The sequence below is a fragment of the Symphalangus syndactylus genome, chromosome 19 (genome assembly GCF_028878055.3).
Source record: "Symphalangus syndactylus isolate Jambi chromosome 19, NHGRI_mSymSyn1-v2.1_pri, whole genome shotgun sequence".
NCBI classification, from domain to species: Eukaryota; Metazoa; Chordata; class Mammalia; order Primates; family Hylobatidae; genus Symphalangus; species Symphalangus syndactylus.
This window is the reverse complement of record NC_072434.2, coordinates 62,759,023-62,773,855: the sequence shown is the minus strand read 5'-3', so window position 1 is coordinate 62,773,855 and position 14,833 is coordinate 62,759,023. Positions and strand designations below refer to the sequence as shown.

General features: G+C 35.4%; 1 protein-coding gene across 6 annotated transcripts in view; it reads right to left on the bottom strand.

Moving 5' to 3' along the window:
- Positions 1 to 14,833, bottom strand: part of SPATA17 (spermatogenesis associated 17) — a 236,994-nt gene that overhangs the window by 191,861 nt on the left and 30,300 nt on the right. For all 6 annotated transcript variants that reach the window (XR_008649683.1, XM_055234603.1, XM_055234601.1 and 3 more), the window contains one exon: positions 4,864 to 4,914. Coding sequence is in view for 5 of the 6 variants with exons in the window: in XM_055234603.1 (XP_055090578.1) it covers positions 4,864 to 4,914 (51 nt within the window). In the remaining variant the exon portion in view is untranslated. The remainder of the gene's footprint in view (positions 1 to 4,863; positions 4,915 to 14,833) is intronic.

Below are 14,833 nucleotides of genomic sequence, written 5' to 3'. Positions count from 1 at the left end.
GGGGTCAGCCAATCAGCAAAAGCCATAAGCAAGAGAAAACACTAAATATTGAAAACTATGAATCAAGGTAATGGGAAAAAGGGACAAGAAATAGACCTTAGGATGGAAAAAATAATTCCACTAAACTCTACTCTTTTGCTACCTGGGGATATTTTTAAATGGGTTTTCCCCACATAAGTAATTCTTACCCTCATCTTTATAATATTGTCAGAAACCGGACTCTCTAAGCCCAGTATTTGGAGGGCTAAGATGACACCCAAGTGCTCACTATATAGAAAATGGAGGATGAGTTTTACACAAGGCTGTCAGAAGATATACAATTGTACATCTAGATGGCAGAGGGAGAGAAATGACTAGTGCAACTGAATCAGCTCATGGCGTTTGCATAAGATACTAACAGCTGTTCAAAGAAAGAGAACTGAAAATAAAAGTTGGGGCCCAAATTTAAACAGGATCCACAATGGAGTAGAAAAGATGCTGGAAGAAAAGCAGAACTCTAATCTGGAGTAAAGTCAAATTGAAGACTAAAAAGGAAATAAAGTGTCACAGAGAAACAGGAGGAACAGGGGCCCAGGAGCTAAGATAAAAATTTACTGAGCAATTTATTGCTATATTAATTGACTGTCACTGGCCTAGCAGCAAATCAGCAACAGTGGTTTTGTAAAGGCATACTGTTGGTTCTGACAGCAGCTTATATCATAGCAAACCTCCTTCAAATTGGTGTGTGTTATGATACTTCAGCAAAATCCTAAATCTCGTGAAGTCTTCCATTTACATATGAACTGTACAAACTAAATTTTACCTTACCAAGTCCAGTTTACCTACATCATTATAGTATAGTCAGATAAGCAAAAAAAGCTTAAAGATCCCCCAGCAAAGGCTTAAATAATTTGCAACAAACGCACTTTGAAACTTAGAAAAAATGTGTTAAAGTAAAGGACTTTTTTTACTCCTTGTTTAGAAAAGAATGGGCCAGCATTCATTGATTTATTCAGGGATATTTATTTAACCACCTACTATAAGCCAAGCTTTGAAGATACAAAGATGAAGAAGATAGGATCTGGGCCTCAAGAGACTTACAGTGTGTAGGGGGGCAGGGGGTGGTGGGGCGGAGACAGGCATGTAAATTAGTAAGGATAATAAAATGTTACAGGTTCTGTAACAGAAGTATGTCAATGGTAAAATAGGAATATAAAAAAGGAAAGTGATGAATTCTACAGGAGTAGGGGGATCATAAAGTCTTTAGAGAAAAGGTGACCCTTTAAAAAATAAATGCAGCAAATCAGGATATTAATATATATTAAATAAAAGAAAATCACATACATATAATTTGTTCTTCATTACAAAAGAGCGATATCTATTTAGGGATGGATAGGCTATAAATAAATTTGTAAACCTCCTGCCATTTCAGAAATGCTCCACTAGCCTCTTTGACAATTGAATACATTTTAGTTGTCATGGTAGCAATCAATAACCAAATATATGTAACTTACAATAGGTTTTGTTCGTAAGGAAAATTAAGACAAAAGTTTTGTTCTTATATACTGTACATGAAGGTCTTATTCATAATTTGGGTACATATATATCTGTCTGGATATTATTGGCCATATAGATATTTGGTAGTTATCTGTTACCCTTAGAGATTCTTTCTTTTGAACACTCGCCATTCATGTTTAAATCACTTCTAGTTTTGAACTAAGTTACCAGGTAGCTTATGAACTGAAAAAGCAGAATTGTATTTATTAGAAATAAAACTTCAGCTACTGGTATCCAATTAGGATTGTAATCTTCGGATATACACAACACAAAGGTATCTGGGCCACACATTGGTCTCTCTGGCCACTCACTCTTGCAAGTAGCAGAATTTTAAGAGCGCCATCTTGCAAAAATCCACTTACAAATAAATTGGTTGGAGTCCACTGACAGCTTCAGTTCCAGTCACGGGTCACTTGGTTCAACCAATGCTATAAACTTATTGTTGTTGGGGAATCACTTATGGTCTTTCTGCCAGTGAGCCTCATTCCTGATTCTTCAACTTAGGAACATGAAATAGCACATAGTCTACTACCAAGTTAACCCATCTCAAACCTCTGAAGAGTGACTTTGAACTTCTTTGTTAGAGAAATGTCTCTAACATTTATGTGCTCCACATAGCCCCACAGAAATTCCTGAGTGTCATTAGTGGATCGTTCCAACCTCTAGGTAAAGCCTAAGTCTTCGCTCCCCTCACTTTAATCCCTACTGCATTCCCACCCCTATGCTTCTCTCCCAAAATGTTGTGTTGGAAAGAAAAGGCAATAAGAGGAGGACAGGAGAGGACAGGAGAGGCAGGAAGGGGAGAAGACAGAAGGAGAAGAGAAAGGAAGGGGAAGGGAAAAAGGATCCAGAATTACAAGGGAGAGACTTTATTGGAAAGGAATATTGCAAGAGGAAGCGGGAGGGTGACTACTGCAATCTGCAGAGGCAGACTACTGCATAGGGAGAACACTTTGACCATGAGATTTACAAGCAAGTTAAGAGGAAGGCAAAAAGAATTTTTCTTTCATAGGAAGGTATAAACAAGGCTAGAAGGAATCTGAGGTGGAGAAGTGGGATAAGAGGGTGGCATGACTGAATAGTAGATCAGAGAATCTTTTATCATGAAGTCAGTCTATTATCAGGAGAGGACGTTAAGGAGATGCTACATGCTGGCCAATGTTCAGGGACATAGAGGAGGGAGAGAAGCTAAATCACAGGTTGGTTAACAAACATTTTGTTCCAACTGGTCAGTAGGAACAAGCAACTCGGCTAATCATTTGTGAAGTAAAGAATGGAAATTTGGAGGGAATGCATCTGGCCTTGTCATAGGTAAAAAAAGTGGGGCATCCCTGTATATATCTGATACAAGGGAAGAGTAAACTTTTTTCTTTTCCTGTTTTAATTATTATTATTATTTTGCAGTAAGCTGTTTCTAAAACAGAAAAGGGTGTGGGGATTTCTTTTTTTTTTTTTTTTTTTTTCTGAGACGGAGTCTTGCTCTGTCACCCAGGCTTGGAGTGCAGTGGTGGGATCTCAGCTCACTGCAACTTCCGCCTCCTGGGCTCAAGGGATTCTCCTGCCTCAGCCACCCGAGTAGCTGAGACTACAGGTGCCCACGACCATGCCCGGCTAATTTTTGTATTTTTACTAGACACGTGGTTTCACCATGTTGGCCAGGCTGGCCTTGAACTCCTCATGTCAGGTGATCCACGCTCCGTGGCCTCCCAAAGTGCTGGGATTATAGGCATGAGCCACCATACCCGGCCAGGTGTGGGGATTTCTTAACCTTTGTTGTTTTCCAGGATCATAAGACTCAGTAAAATTCAACATTGTCCATTGACATTAATCAAAGATAAATTGACATTGGATGATGCTATTGGAAAATTGGGCTTTTAGTATATGTTGGAATAAGTAAAAAACTGCCTTCCAAGGGACTTATACTGATGTGAATATATTACATATGTTCAGTCTAGGTAAAAGAAACCTTAATAAGCCAGACCAGAACTCAATCTGAAGGTTTGAGGTAAAATAATACACAAAAGTACACACCTTCCTAACTCTATCTTCTGTGCTTCTCCTTAGAAGCACAGAAGGGAGGAAGGATCTTCTTCTACAATCTCCCCTGGTGATCAGTGGAAATAGCTAAATGGGCATTAACTGCTTTAGGTTCTCAGTCATCTATGACTTTTTATTTTGGAGACACATCTGACATGAAGTAAGCAGAAAAGAATCAATGGTGTTTTAGTCTCAGAGGTTAAGTTTATAGCAAAGCTGTATAAAATCTCTGAAATTCCTAGACCAAAGTATTCCCATTAAAAGAGAAAAATTGAATTGTTTTCCTATATGAATATTACTGAGAAAGGCAAATAGCCCATTGCAGCTAGATTTTCTGCCTCTGGCTCAAGAAAAGCAGCAGGAAGATCTACTTCTTCCTTTTATATTTTTCCTCAAACTCCAGGTGAACAAGCAGAGAGGAGGATGAAGAAATACTAGAGTGAGCTGGCTAGACTACCAGCACACTCACCTGAAAAGGAAAGAGCCTCTTTCTAAAACAAAACACGTAGTCAAAATAATGTTAACTTACCCACTATGGTTCACCCCAGCACTTTCAGAAAGGATTTTACTACCTTGCCTCACTCAAAATAAAATCCATTATTTGCAGAACTAACAGATTAATGAAAAAGAATATAAGGCAACACAGATTTTAAAGACACTAATGAAATTCACTTAAGAAATTTCTCCATTTATAATAGCTTAGCAATTAAATTATTATCATATTGTCTGAAACAAAAGAAATAATATTTTTGTTATGCCCATTCCCAAGATCAGTGCAGAAACTGAGTTCAAGCTCCATAATTGCTAAATTCAGTTTTCTATTAGGAAAATAGCACATTAAAAATGAACAGAGAAATGATAGAAATAAAACTTCTAAGCTGGAAACTGACTTCGTTACTGTTAAATCATATGAATAATTTCTAATTGATTTGTATTGGGCAGGAATCATATTTCAGAACCATGTTCATCCATTTATCACAATGTATTCTGTATGACATATGGAAACTAATACATTGCTTCATTAATATTTAAGACTTTCTCTAGTTATGGCTCAGAGATATTCGACATTCTAAAACATAAGCATTTATAATTACATGTTTTACATTTTACTCTAATTTTTAATACTGCCAAGATTATTTAGCATAACTAACTTTTTAACTACACACTCTTTCTCTCTTTACCATTAGCATATCAATCAAATTTGCATTATTCTGGTTTGCTCATTTTATTAAAAGCGAATTCAGGGCACAATTGACTTTTCATTTGTTTAACAAGTGAAGAAATATTTACCCTGACAGCCATTGCATTGTAGAGATTCATCATCATAGTATAATATGCTACCTGTGAATCAAGAAAAAAAGATGGCATACATTTCAGTTACACAAAGACAGTGCAGCCTATTTTTACATATAAAAGATAAGAATCTTTATACGTAATACATAATAAGAGTTCTAGCCTTAGAAAAATGAAATCAAACATTGTATTGAAGAGATAGGCTTCCTAATACATAATGCAAGCTTAACCAGAAAAATCTATGGTAGTCAAACCAGGAGCTAATGGAGATATATGATCATAAAATGCTCTCCGCTGAGTTTGATAATCAATGGTGCTCTACTGAGAATAGAATAACAAAGCAGAAATATTCACAAGTGCTGGTGACATGTAGTATTGTATGATTTATTCACTGGGGTTCTTTTAGCCAAAACTCACAGAAACATAAAAGGAATTCATATTTCAAGACGTCTGGTTTAATGAAAAATTCAAAGAAATGCTGTCTTCAGTCGAAATCGTTCAAGGATATGGATGCAGTGATGGAGCAAAATTGTGCCTTCCAACCATCTATGCAAAATGTTATGTACTTAGCTGTCTCCTGAGTAATCCTTGGGAATTTTGTTTCGTTTAATATTCATTTTAACACCATAAAATCATAAATACAATGATATCATGTTACAGCAAATCCCTTGATATAGTGAAGACTTCCTGAAGTGTTGGTTTCTCTCTAGTAAAGACACATCTATATATTAATATACAAATTTCTGTTACAGTAAATCATTCAACAGTGTAGCTTATTTCAATGAAAGTATTCTTTAAATAAAGCTTCCCCATCTGTTCTTTTAATTAAAAATATAAAATAAATATAATTCATGACAGTACAATAAACAATAAAAGCAATGAGATACATATTTTTAACATGGTATACAACTTTATCCATTTTTATTCAACCAAAATTTATTCACTATAACTTGAGCCCAGGTAATAATTGTTATGTTTCAGGCAAAAATCAGAAAAAAGTGCCTTAACTCTTTATAAAGGGGCTTTCGGCCCCATGACAAACAGAAATTCATATAAAAGGGTTTCACTGTAATTAGTGTTGTTTGAATTGCCTGGTCTGATCCAAAGCAAATTGTCTGTGGAGAGCAGCAGGGCTGGATTATTTATCAACAGTCTGAGCAATTAAGAAACAGTTGGCTGCAATATGTTATTTACAAATGAACACAACAATGTTTCTTCATTTTAAATTCTCTTTCTTCATGACTGTAAGCAAGGCGTAATTGGAGTTTGAGGTGATTTAAAATATTTACTTTAATAGTGTACTTCTTGACATCATATTGACGCAGACATTGCTATTAAACATTTCTATAAAGAAGAAATACATTGGATATTATATATTTCCAAAAGTTTGGGTTCAGAAAAAGATGTTTCTTGTCTTTATCATATGATTGTTTAGTTAACAGTAGAGCGAATGTGTGAGCTTTTGAACTACAGACCTGTGTTCAATTCCTGGCTTTGCTTTTAACAGCTGTGTGGCCGTGAACAACTTACTGAAAGTCTCTCAGTCTTGATTTCCATTCTTAGAAAACTGGTCATTATATGCTTCATTGACTTGTCGTGAAGACTAAAATGAGATAAAGTATCTAAGGTGCTCAGGACATAGCTAATAGTCATTATGAAAGGGATTATCAGTAGTGCTCACATTACACATTTTGTAGTTAAAAGTATATAATTAAACTATAAGTAAAATTCCAGGCCAGGCGTAGTAGCTCATGCCTGTAATCCCAGCACTTTGGGAGGCCGAGGCAGGTGAATCACGAGGTCAGGAGTTCGAGACCAGCCTGGCCAACATGGTGAAACCGCGTCTCTATTAAAACTACAAAAAAGTAGCTAGGCGTAGTGGTGGGCGACTGTAATCCCAGCTACTCAGGAGGCTGAGGCAGGAGAATCGCTTGAACCCAGGAGGCGGAGGTTGCAGTGAGCCAAGATCGAGCCACTGCATTCCAGCCCAGGTGACAGAGTGAGACTCCATCTCAAAAAAAAAAAGAAAAAAACAGTAAAATTCCAAAAAGTATAAAAGGCTCAATTTTATTATGAACTAACAGGAAAAAAAGATTCAGATTTTGAACCAAAGAATTCTGAATCCTGTAGTTAAGAGGTGAGAAAGCACTTTGATTCTCACGTATCATTCTTAAGTGAACCACTAATTGATACCATATTTATTCTCAATTGTCTAGCCCAGATGCATTAGAAAGTACTGAAAGAAGCATATGCAACAGAATATTTTATTATTCCACTGACATGAGGTACTAGAATAGTCAAATTCATAGAGACAGAAAGTAGAAAGTGGTTACCAGGGACTGGAGGGAAAGGAGAGTTATTATTTAATGTGTACAGAGTTTCAATTTGGGAAGATGAAAAAGTTCTGGAGATGAACAGTGGTGATGGTTACATAATAATGTGAATATACTTAATGCTACTGAATAATACTGTTAAAAATGATTGAAGTGGTAAATTTTATGCTACACATATTTTACCATAACTTTTTTAAAAACTAAAAAAATCACATCTGAATGTGAACTGCATTTCCATAAGCTTTCTAAGAGATACATATAAACACTTTAAACTTTTGTAAAATTTTATCTTTGTTTTTCCATTCTGAAAATGATGATTATTTGTTATATTAACATTAACTCTTTGGGTTACTTGAACAGTTAAAATATAACTCACAGAAAGGCTCTAGTTCTTAAAAAATTATTTTCTAGAATTCTGTCTTAAAAGTTTTTTTTTTCATTCCATAAAACTGGGTGAGGAAAGCATATTATACCTACCAAATGTTAATAACATATCCAAGAATGACAAGCCATTCTAATGTCTTGGCAGACAAAATTCTTATTTATTAATTACCTATTCCTTTATCATCAAGATATCAAGTCTATTTTAAAGGGGAAGATGAAAGATCTGGGGGGAAAATTAAGTATAACAGAAGTAGATTGTTTTATTGTAGTGGAAACATGGTGCTCAATTTTAGATGTTGACCAAATGTTTGTTGAATAAATGAAGAAAAAAAGGGGGGGGAAAAGAACAGGAAAGATAGGGAGAATTGATGTCTTGCATTTACATCAGATAGGATAGGAAGAATTCCTGGGACTAAAAAATAGCATTTGAACGTTATCAGCCATTTGTTAGCTCTATGTGGCCTTTGTCATATTATCTAGCTCAATTTTAGAAAACTTCTGAAATTTTTTAGAAGAAATATATTCCTTTTGAAAACATAATTAATTTTCTGACTGGTTGATATCCATATGGATCTTTTAGACAGGGCTCTTATTCAGTGGAATTAGACCAGAGAGGTTATACTTATGATTTATAACTGATGTCCTTTCTGATTTGTTGTCCATGAACTGTGATGACTGACCCAACTGTATACATGGCTAAGTATTTTGAAGGTTATCCTGCCTGTAAGAAAAACTTCTGAGAACCCAGTCCCACCATTGGGCATGTTGGTTTTCTATTTTATATTGAGAACTTGATTCTTTCATTTTTACCTATCATTTCCAACTAATCCCTGGGCTTTGTCAAGTCTTCTTTTCCTGTGACTGAACAACCTACCGTCTTCATACCTGCTTAATCTTATGTTTAATCTATTTGGAACACTTCTTCTAGGTTAATTTTGTAAAGTATTGCTTTTATCAACTCCTTTTTTGAATTTTTAAAATCATATACTTTCAATAGTTTCCAATTGCTTAAAGTAAGGCATCCTAATTGGGCTGATCGATGTAACTAACACACTTGAGCATTTCAGATCACTAGGAGAGAGAGAGAGATATAGTCACAAGCTAAGGCACATGACACTTAACTTTTTTTATTTCTCTAGTAGGATAATGATTACTGATGACAGTATATCCCATATTTAAGTTTCTTTTTTCTCTATCAAGTGAATTACAATGTGGGTGGGGGATAAATGAGAACTACTCTCTTACAGGTCAAAGTGATAAGCAAAATTCACCACAATCAAGTGCCAGTTGTTTTTTTTTCCAATTATCCCTCCCTATTCCTTTCCCTTAAACCTCAATCTGATCAAATTACTGCACGTTTTTTTCTTCTCCCTTTCATATTCATACGACTTTGCTTGCCTGAAATGTCTTACCATTCCTTTCTAGCTGTCCAAATCCTATCTCTCCTGTTTTCCTTATAAGCATTTATTTATAGGAGAAACTACCTTTTTTCCCTACTATGAGTGCTACCAACTGGAATAAGAAGCTAGCATTCTCCTAACTCCAAATGGTACTTTCAAGCCATTTCAAACCAGTAGGATGAACTTCTTTAAATAAATAAATAAAAGAACTCATTTCTAATATGAGGTTATTCAGCTTTATTACTCTCTATTCCTTTTAGGTGTTCTTATCCTTCCTTAGGCTTCTGAATCACACTATCCTCTATCTCTCCTTGTTGCCCTCCCAACCTGCTCCCGCTATAGTGTATAAAGATTTTGGGCTGGGTGTGGTGGCTTATGCCTGTATTCCCAGCATTTTGGGTGGCTGAGGTGGGCAGACCACTGGAGGTCAGGAGTTCGAGACCAGCCCAGCCAACACAGAGAAACCCCGTGTCTACTAAAAATACAAAAAACAAATTAGCCAGGTGTGGTGGTGGGTGCCTGTAATCCCAGCTACTTGGGAGGCTGAGACAGGAGAATTGCTTGAACCTGGGAGGCAGAGGTTGTAAGCAGCAATGGTACCACTGCACTCCAGTCTGGGCAACAGAGTGAGACTCCGTCTCAAAAAAAAAAGATTTTTAACACCTAGGTTAAAGTCTTACTCTTCATTGGAACTTCTGCCATTATCCCAAGACTTTTCATATTCATGTCAACAGCACATTCAATTCCCTAATCTCACAATTACCCACCTTTTCCAGTCCCAATGACCCTTCAGTTTAGCCTTATATTCCCAAAACATGCTGCAGACTTTGTCAACTATGACCGTTCCACCTCTTGTTTTAAACCCAGACTGCAAATTCTTCTCCATAAAGCCCTGGAGGCTTCATTTCTATTAAAAGACTGTTTCACCTACTCTAAACAAATCTAGTACAGATCTCTTCTTTTCCTCAGTTTTAAAATCCTTCTTCACATATTTTCATGTACAATATACAATAACTGCATGGTTTTTTTGTTATATGAACATACCATAAGTTATTTAATCTTTCCTCTATTGTTGAGCATTTTGGTTGAAAACCAAGAAAATATGAGCTTCAAGGACGAAATGATCAACCATTTCAAGAGCAAAACATTTAAAGTAATATGTATTTATAATAATTTTGAGTAATGTATCTAGATAACACGATGAGATCAACTGGCATCATTTGCTAGACTGAAAAATACAAAAGAAATATATGCATTAAAGTGATGAGAATGAAACCTTTAGAAGCCATGCACAATGGATAACAGGTCTGATGAGCCTGAGTTTTTGTTATTTTCCATATTAGGGCCATCGACATTTCATAATTTTGAGTATGATCATTAAATTAATTTCTAATCAAGTAATTATGAGTATTTTGTACATATGCTTTGCCTTGTTTGCTGGCAATTGATAACAATTTGGTCATTATCAACAGTACTTTTTTATTTTTTTATTTTTTATTTTTATTTTTTGAGATGGAGTTTCACTCTTGTCACCCAGGCTGGAGTGCAATGGCGGGATCTTGGCTCACTGCAAACTCTGCCTGCCAGGTTCAAGTGATTCTCCTGTCTCAGCCTCCCGAGTAGCTAGGATTACAAGTGAGTGCCACTATGCCTGACCAATTTTTGTATTTTTAATAGAGACGGGGTTTCACTATGTTGGCCAGGTTGGTCTCGAACTCCTGACCTCAGGTGATCTGCCTGTGTTGGCCTCCCAAAGTACTGGGAGTACAGGCATCAGCCACTGCACCTGTCCTGAACAGTTCATTTTTAAAATATCATTTTTTCCATAAAAATGAATTAAAAGCCAATTATATTCTTTCTCCCAGATACCAGTAATATTATCTTTAAGATTAGGTGAACCAAATCTAAACTTATAATTATGATAAAAATGTGTTGTTAACGTTTTAAATTAATATTAGTAACTCAGAGTCTTAAGTTGTCCTGTCTTTGGAGTTTAGACCCTAAGGAAAAAATATATATATGTTTCAGTTTTCTGGTATGACACTAAAAGGTGAAGAATGCTGCCTTATTATCTTATAACTGATTTGGAAGTCCTATAAAGAAAAATATCAAAAATATTGGGCATTTTCTCATCTAAAAATAAACACGTGTTCATCTAATGAAGAGAAACAAAAATATCTATGAAAGCAACTATGTCAATCTCTTATCAGTTTTAAAACTAGTGACTGGTATTTTACACATTTTTGCCAACCACGAAAAGATCAAATTGTTGGCTTTTATCATAACAACATACAATGGAATTTGATGGTACATGTCATCGTTTTTCCCATTTGAAGTTAATAAAACTTTCATTGTTCCTCTTTTAAATAATCATATATGAAAACATTTAAAGAAGTGTTATAATGGTAAGCCATGTATGAATACTGGGAACCTTGATTTCATCAATACATAATGTTATTTTTATAATTTGAATAATTTCTCTTTTTAATCATAATCAATCTTTGTAAATTAAATAGTTCTACCATAGGCTATTAATACATTTCAACAAAAAATTTTATTAAATTGAGTTTTAATGTGGTTGCCATATATATGTTATTCACTAGATGATCTCAATTTAAAAACGTAACATTGACCTGTCTAGGACTACAGTTATATATAATTATTTTATAACACCTCATATCAAACTAATTATATACTACAATAGCCTTTATACTTCTCTGCTCTCAGACTATGGTGATTCAAAAGTAGCACATTTGATATTAAACATAATGTAAATTGGGTAATAACAAAATATAAAAAAGGAAAGCAAATTTAAAAGTATAACAAAATGTATACAAGCCATCCTATTTAGTTTTTACAGATAAATTCACTCAGGGAACTCTCAAATTGTTAGTGATCTTAAAAGAAGCAAATGAAAGGTTATCTCTACATTTTTGTGGTACTATTGCTTAAAAGAATGACTTATTTTTAGTTCCCTATTTATGAAACGAATGGATTAAGGAAGGGGTAAGGAAAAGCTAACTAGAACACTACATAGCTAAAACAAGATGGGTCCCCAAATAGTAGGACTATTTGATTGTACAATGAAATGAACAGGCCACAGTAAAATTAAACCAAGAGTTCAGCATGCATAAAATGCATGTGCACTGAGCACACGCACCAGGTGACAATAAGTTTGTTACCAATAAAAAGGAGAATCAGAGCACATCCTCAATAATAGGAAAGAATTTTCACAGTTGTGACCCAACAGTTCTGTACCCCTAAGATAGGCAAATTTGGGTTATGTTGCTAGATATAGCAGCATGAAAGTCAGCAGAAAGGCCTAAAATGGAAATTGAAAAGAAAAACAAAAACAACAGTCATACAGGAAGCAAAAAAGAGGCAAACAAATCACAAAACAAGACTGGAATAGCTCTATTATTGTGAGTTAATGAAGTCACTGTAGTGCAGAGCACATGACCCTTTAGGACTTGATCAGCTATTTGATGTCACCATGAGAATTATTTAAAAGCTGGATAGAAATATTTTGGTATAGGAGAATTTTGAGGAAAGTTGACTTTCCTCACTAAAGAGATCCCAGAACTTCTATCTTTTCACAGTCCTCTTTCTGCTTGTACTTCACATTTGACAACTCCAAGTTTCCTATAAGTTTTCTCCTCTAATTTCTGTGATATAACATCACTCTGTTTTCCTGTTTATTCTTATTTTTAATTCCCTTTCCTCTTCCTAAATCCTACCTAATGCATTCCACAAGCCTCAATTCTTAGACACCATTCTGTACTGTTCACACACTTTCTTCATTAGGTAGAAAATCCTGTCATCTTATAACTATGGATCTAGAACTTTTATCTCCAGTGCTGATCTTTAATCTAAGCTCCCATTTAATAGCTTGGTTTAACAAATATTTGTTGAGTTCTAATTTTGATGTGCCAGAGATTTTGCTGAGTTTGCACCATCGCCTTACAAGATATCACCACATGGAGGTGTCCTAACATCATCACAAACTCCAAAAGCTCCAAACATCTTTTTGTAAGCATAACCGAGTAACCCATTCAGAGTGTTTCTTATAAACATCCTTGCTTTCGTTATCATTGTAACTATCAATCAGTTTTGCTGAGATAAAAATACAACTATCGCAGTAGGTTGCAAAACAACAAAAGTTTATTTCTTACTCACACTACATGTGAGCTAAGGTTCCCTGTAGCTATGTCCCACATATCTCTTCGTCTCAGCCCTAAGGTTGAAGGAGCAAGCTGGATCTAAGGTATGCCATTCTTTTGCAAGAGGGAAAGACCGAGAACACCTCTTTAAAGCTTCAGTTTGGGTGTGGCATATATCCCATCTGCTCACAACACGTAGCCAAGCCCCACATCGGTGGGATGAGTATGAATCATCCTTTTTATGAAGAAGGGGAGATGGGATGACTAATTTTGAACAAGAATACAATCCACCCTGCCACATACTGATGTTAATCATCATCTACATTGGCCATAGCAAACATCTTCCAACTTGTATCCCTGTGAATCATTTGTTTATCCAGTTGGTAAAAATTTCAGTAGGCCTTTTATGTGTCAGTCACTGGGATATTTTTGAGATATAATTAGACTCATCACTGCTACTCAGGAGCTTCCAATTAAATGAGAGAGATGTAAATAAACAAATGTATCAGTGAGACAAATGCCTACATGACAAGCATTTAAGAAGACAAAATTAATATTTTCAGTATTCCTGAATTTACTTTCTACTAAGATTAGGAAAAGTTGATCTTCAAGTAAAGTCTTGAGGGATACGTAGGAAATCAGACCAATGAGAGGCATGTTAGAGTGAAGAAAAGCATTCCAGGCAGAGGGAACAGCATTTGCCAAAAATCTTTGGGTGATAAGGACACTGCATATTTGGGCAATGGCAAGTGGTTGAATATGACTAAAGCATATTTATATAGGTATAGCAAGAAGTGACATTAGATAAGAAGCAATGGTAAGACCATGGAAGACCTCACATGTCATGTTAAAAAGCAAGGACTTTACATTGTATGCTATGGGAAGGAGGACTACAGGCATGGCAGTAAAATGATGCAGTTTAGTTTGGAATCAAGAGGCTTTTAAGAGGGAAAGTAAAAATGATTTGATGACCAATAGAGGGTGGGGTAGGGAACAAGAGGTGGTAGAGAGTCTAGGATGACTGTTTCTTAGGGTTCGATTTCTGGTTGAATTGCAGTACTATTACCTGAAAAAAAGGAATATAGGACGAGCCAACTTGGGCCACCCGAGGGTCATCCAGAGAAGGTGTTTAGTATTTAGTATGTGGATCTATATAGATATATATGGATCAGGAGCTGAGAACCCTAGGCACATCATTTAGTCTCCCTGAGTACCAATTTCTTCATCTATAAAACAGATACCACCTGCACATTCTTCTTAACAGAACCATTGCTCATGACATAATGAGACAACGATTGTAAAAACTATTTTTAAATAAAAAAATTCCTTAAAAAATATATTAATATAAAATTATTTTATAAAAGTCACACTGAACTCCTTACCAACTTCTGTTATTCCCCACTGTCTGCATAATTTAGAGCAACTATCTGATTTTTTCTGTATATGTTATGCTCATTCCTAATTTCAAAATTTCATTCATGTTTTCTTCCCAAGGATTAGCTCAAGTGTCATTTCCTTGACCTTCAGAGCCCATGTTAACTTCCCACCTGAATACTTATTACCTCTATTTGTGTGTGTGTGCCTGTGTGTGTGTGTGTGTGTGTGTGTGTGTGTGTTGATGGGCAAAGTCTCCTTTAAATTGACTTTCTTTTTAAATTAATTTATTTAATAGATAATACATTCACATTGT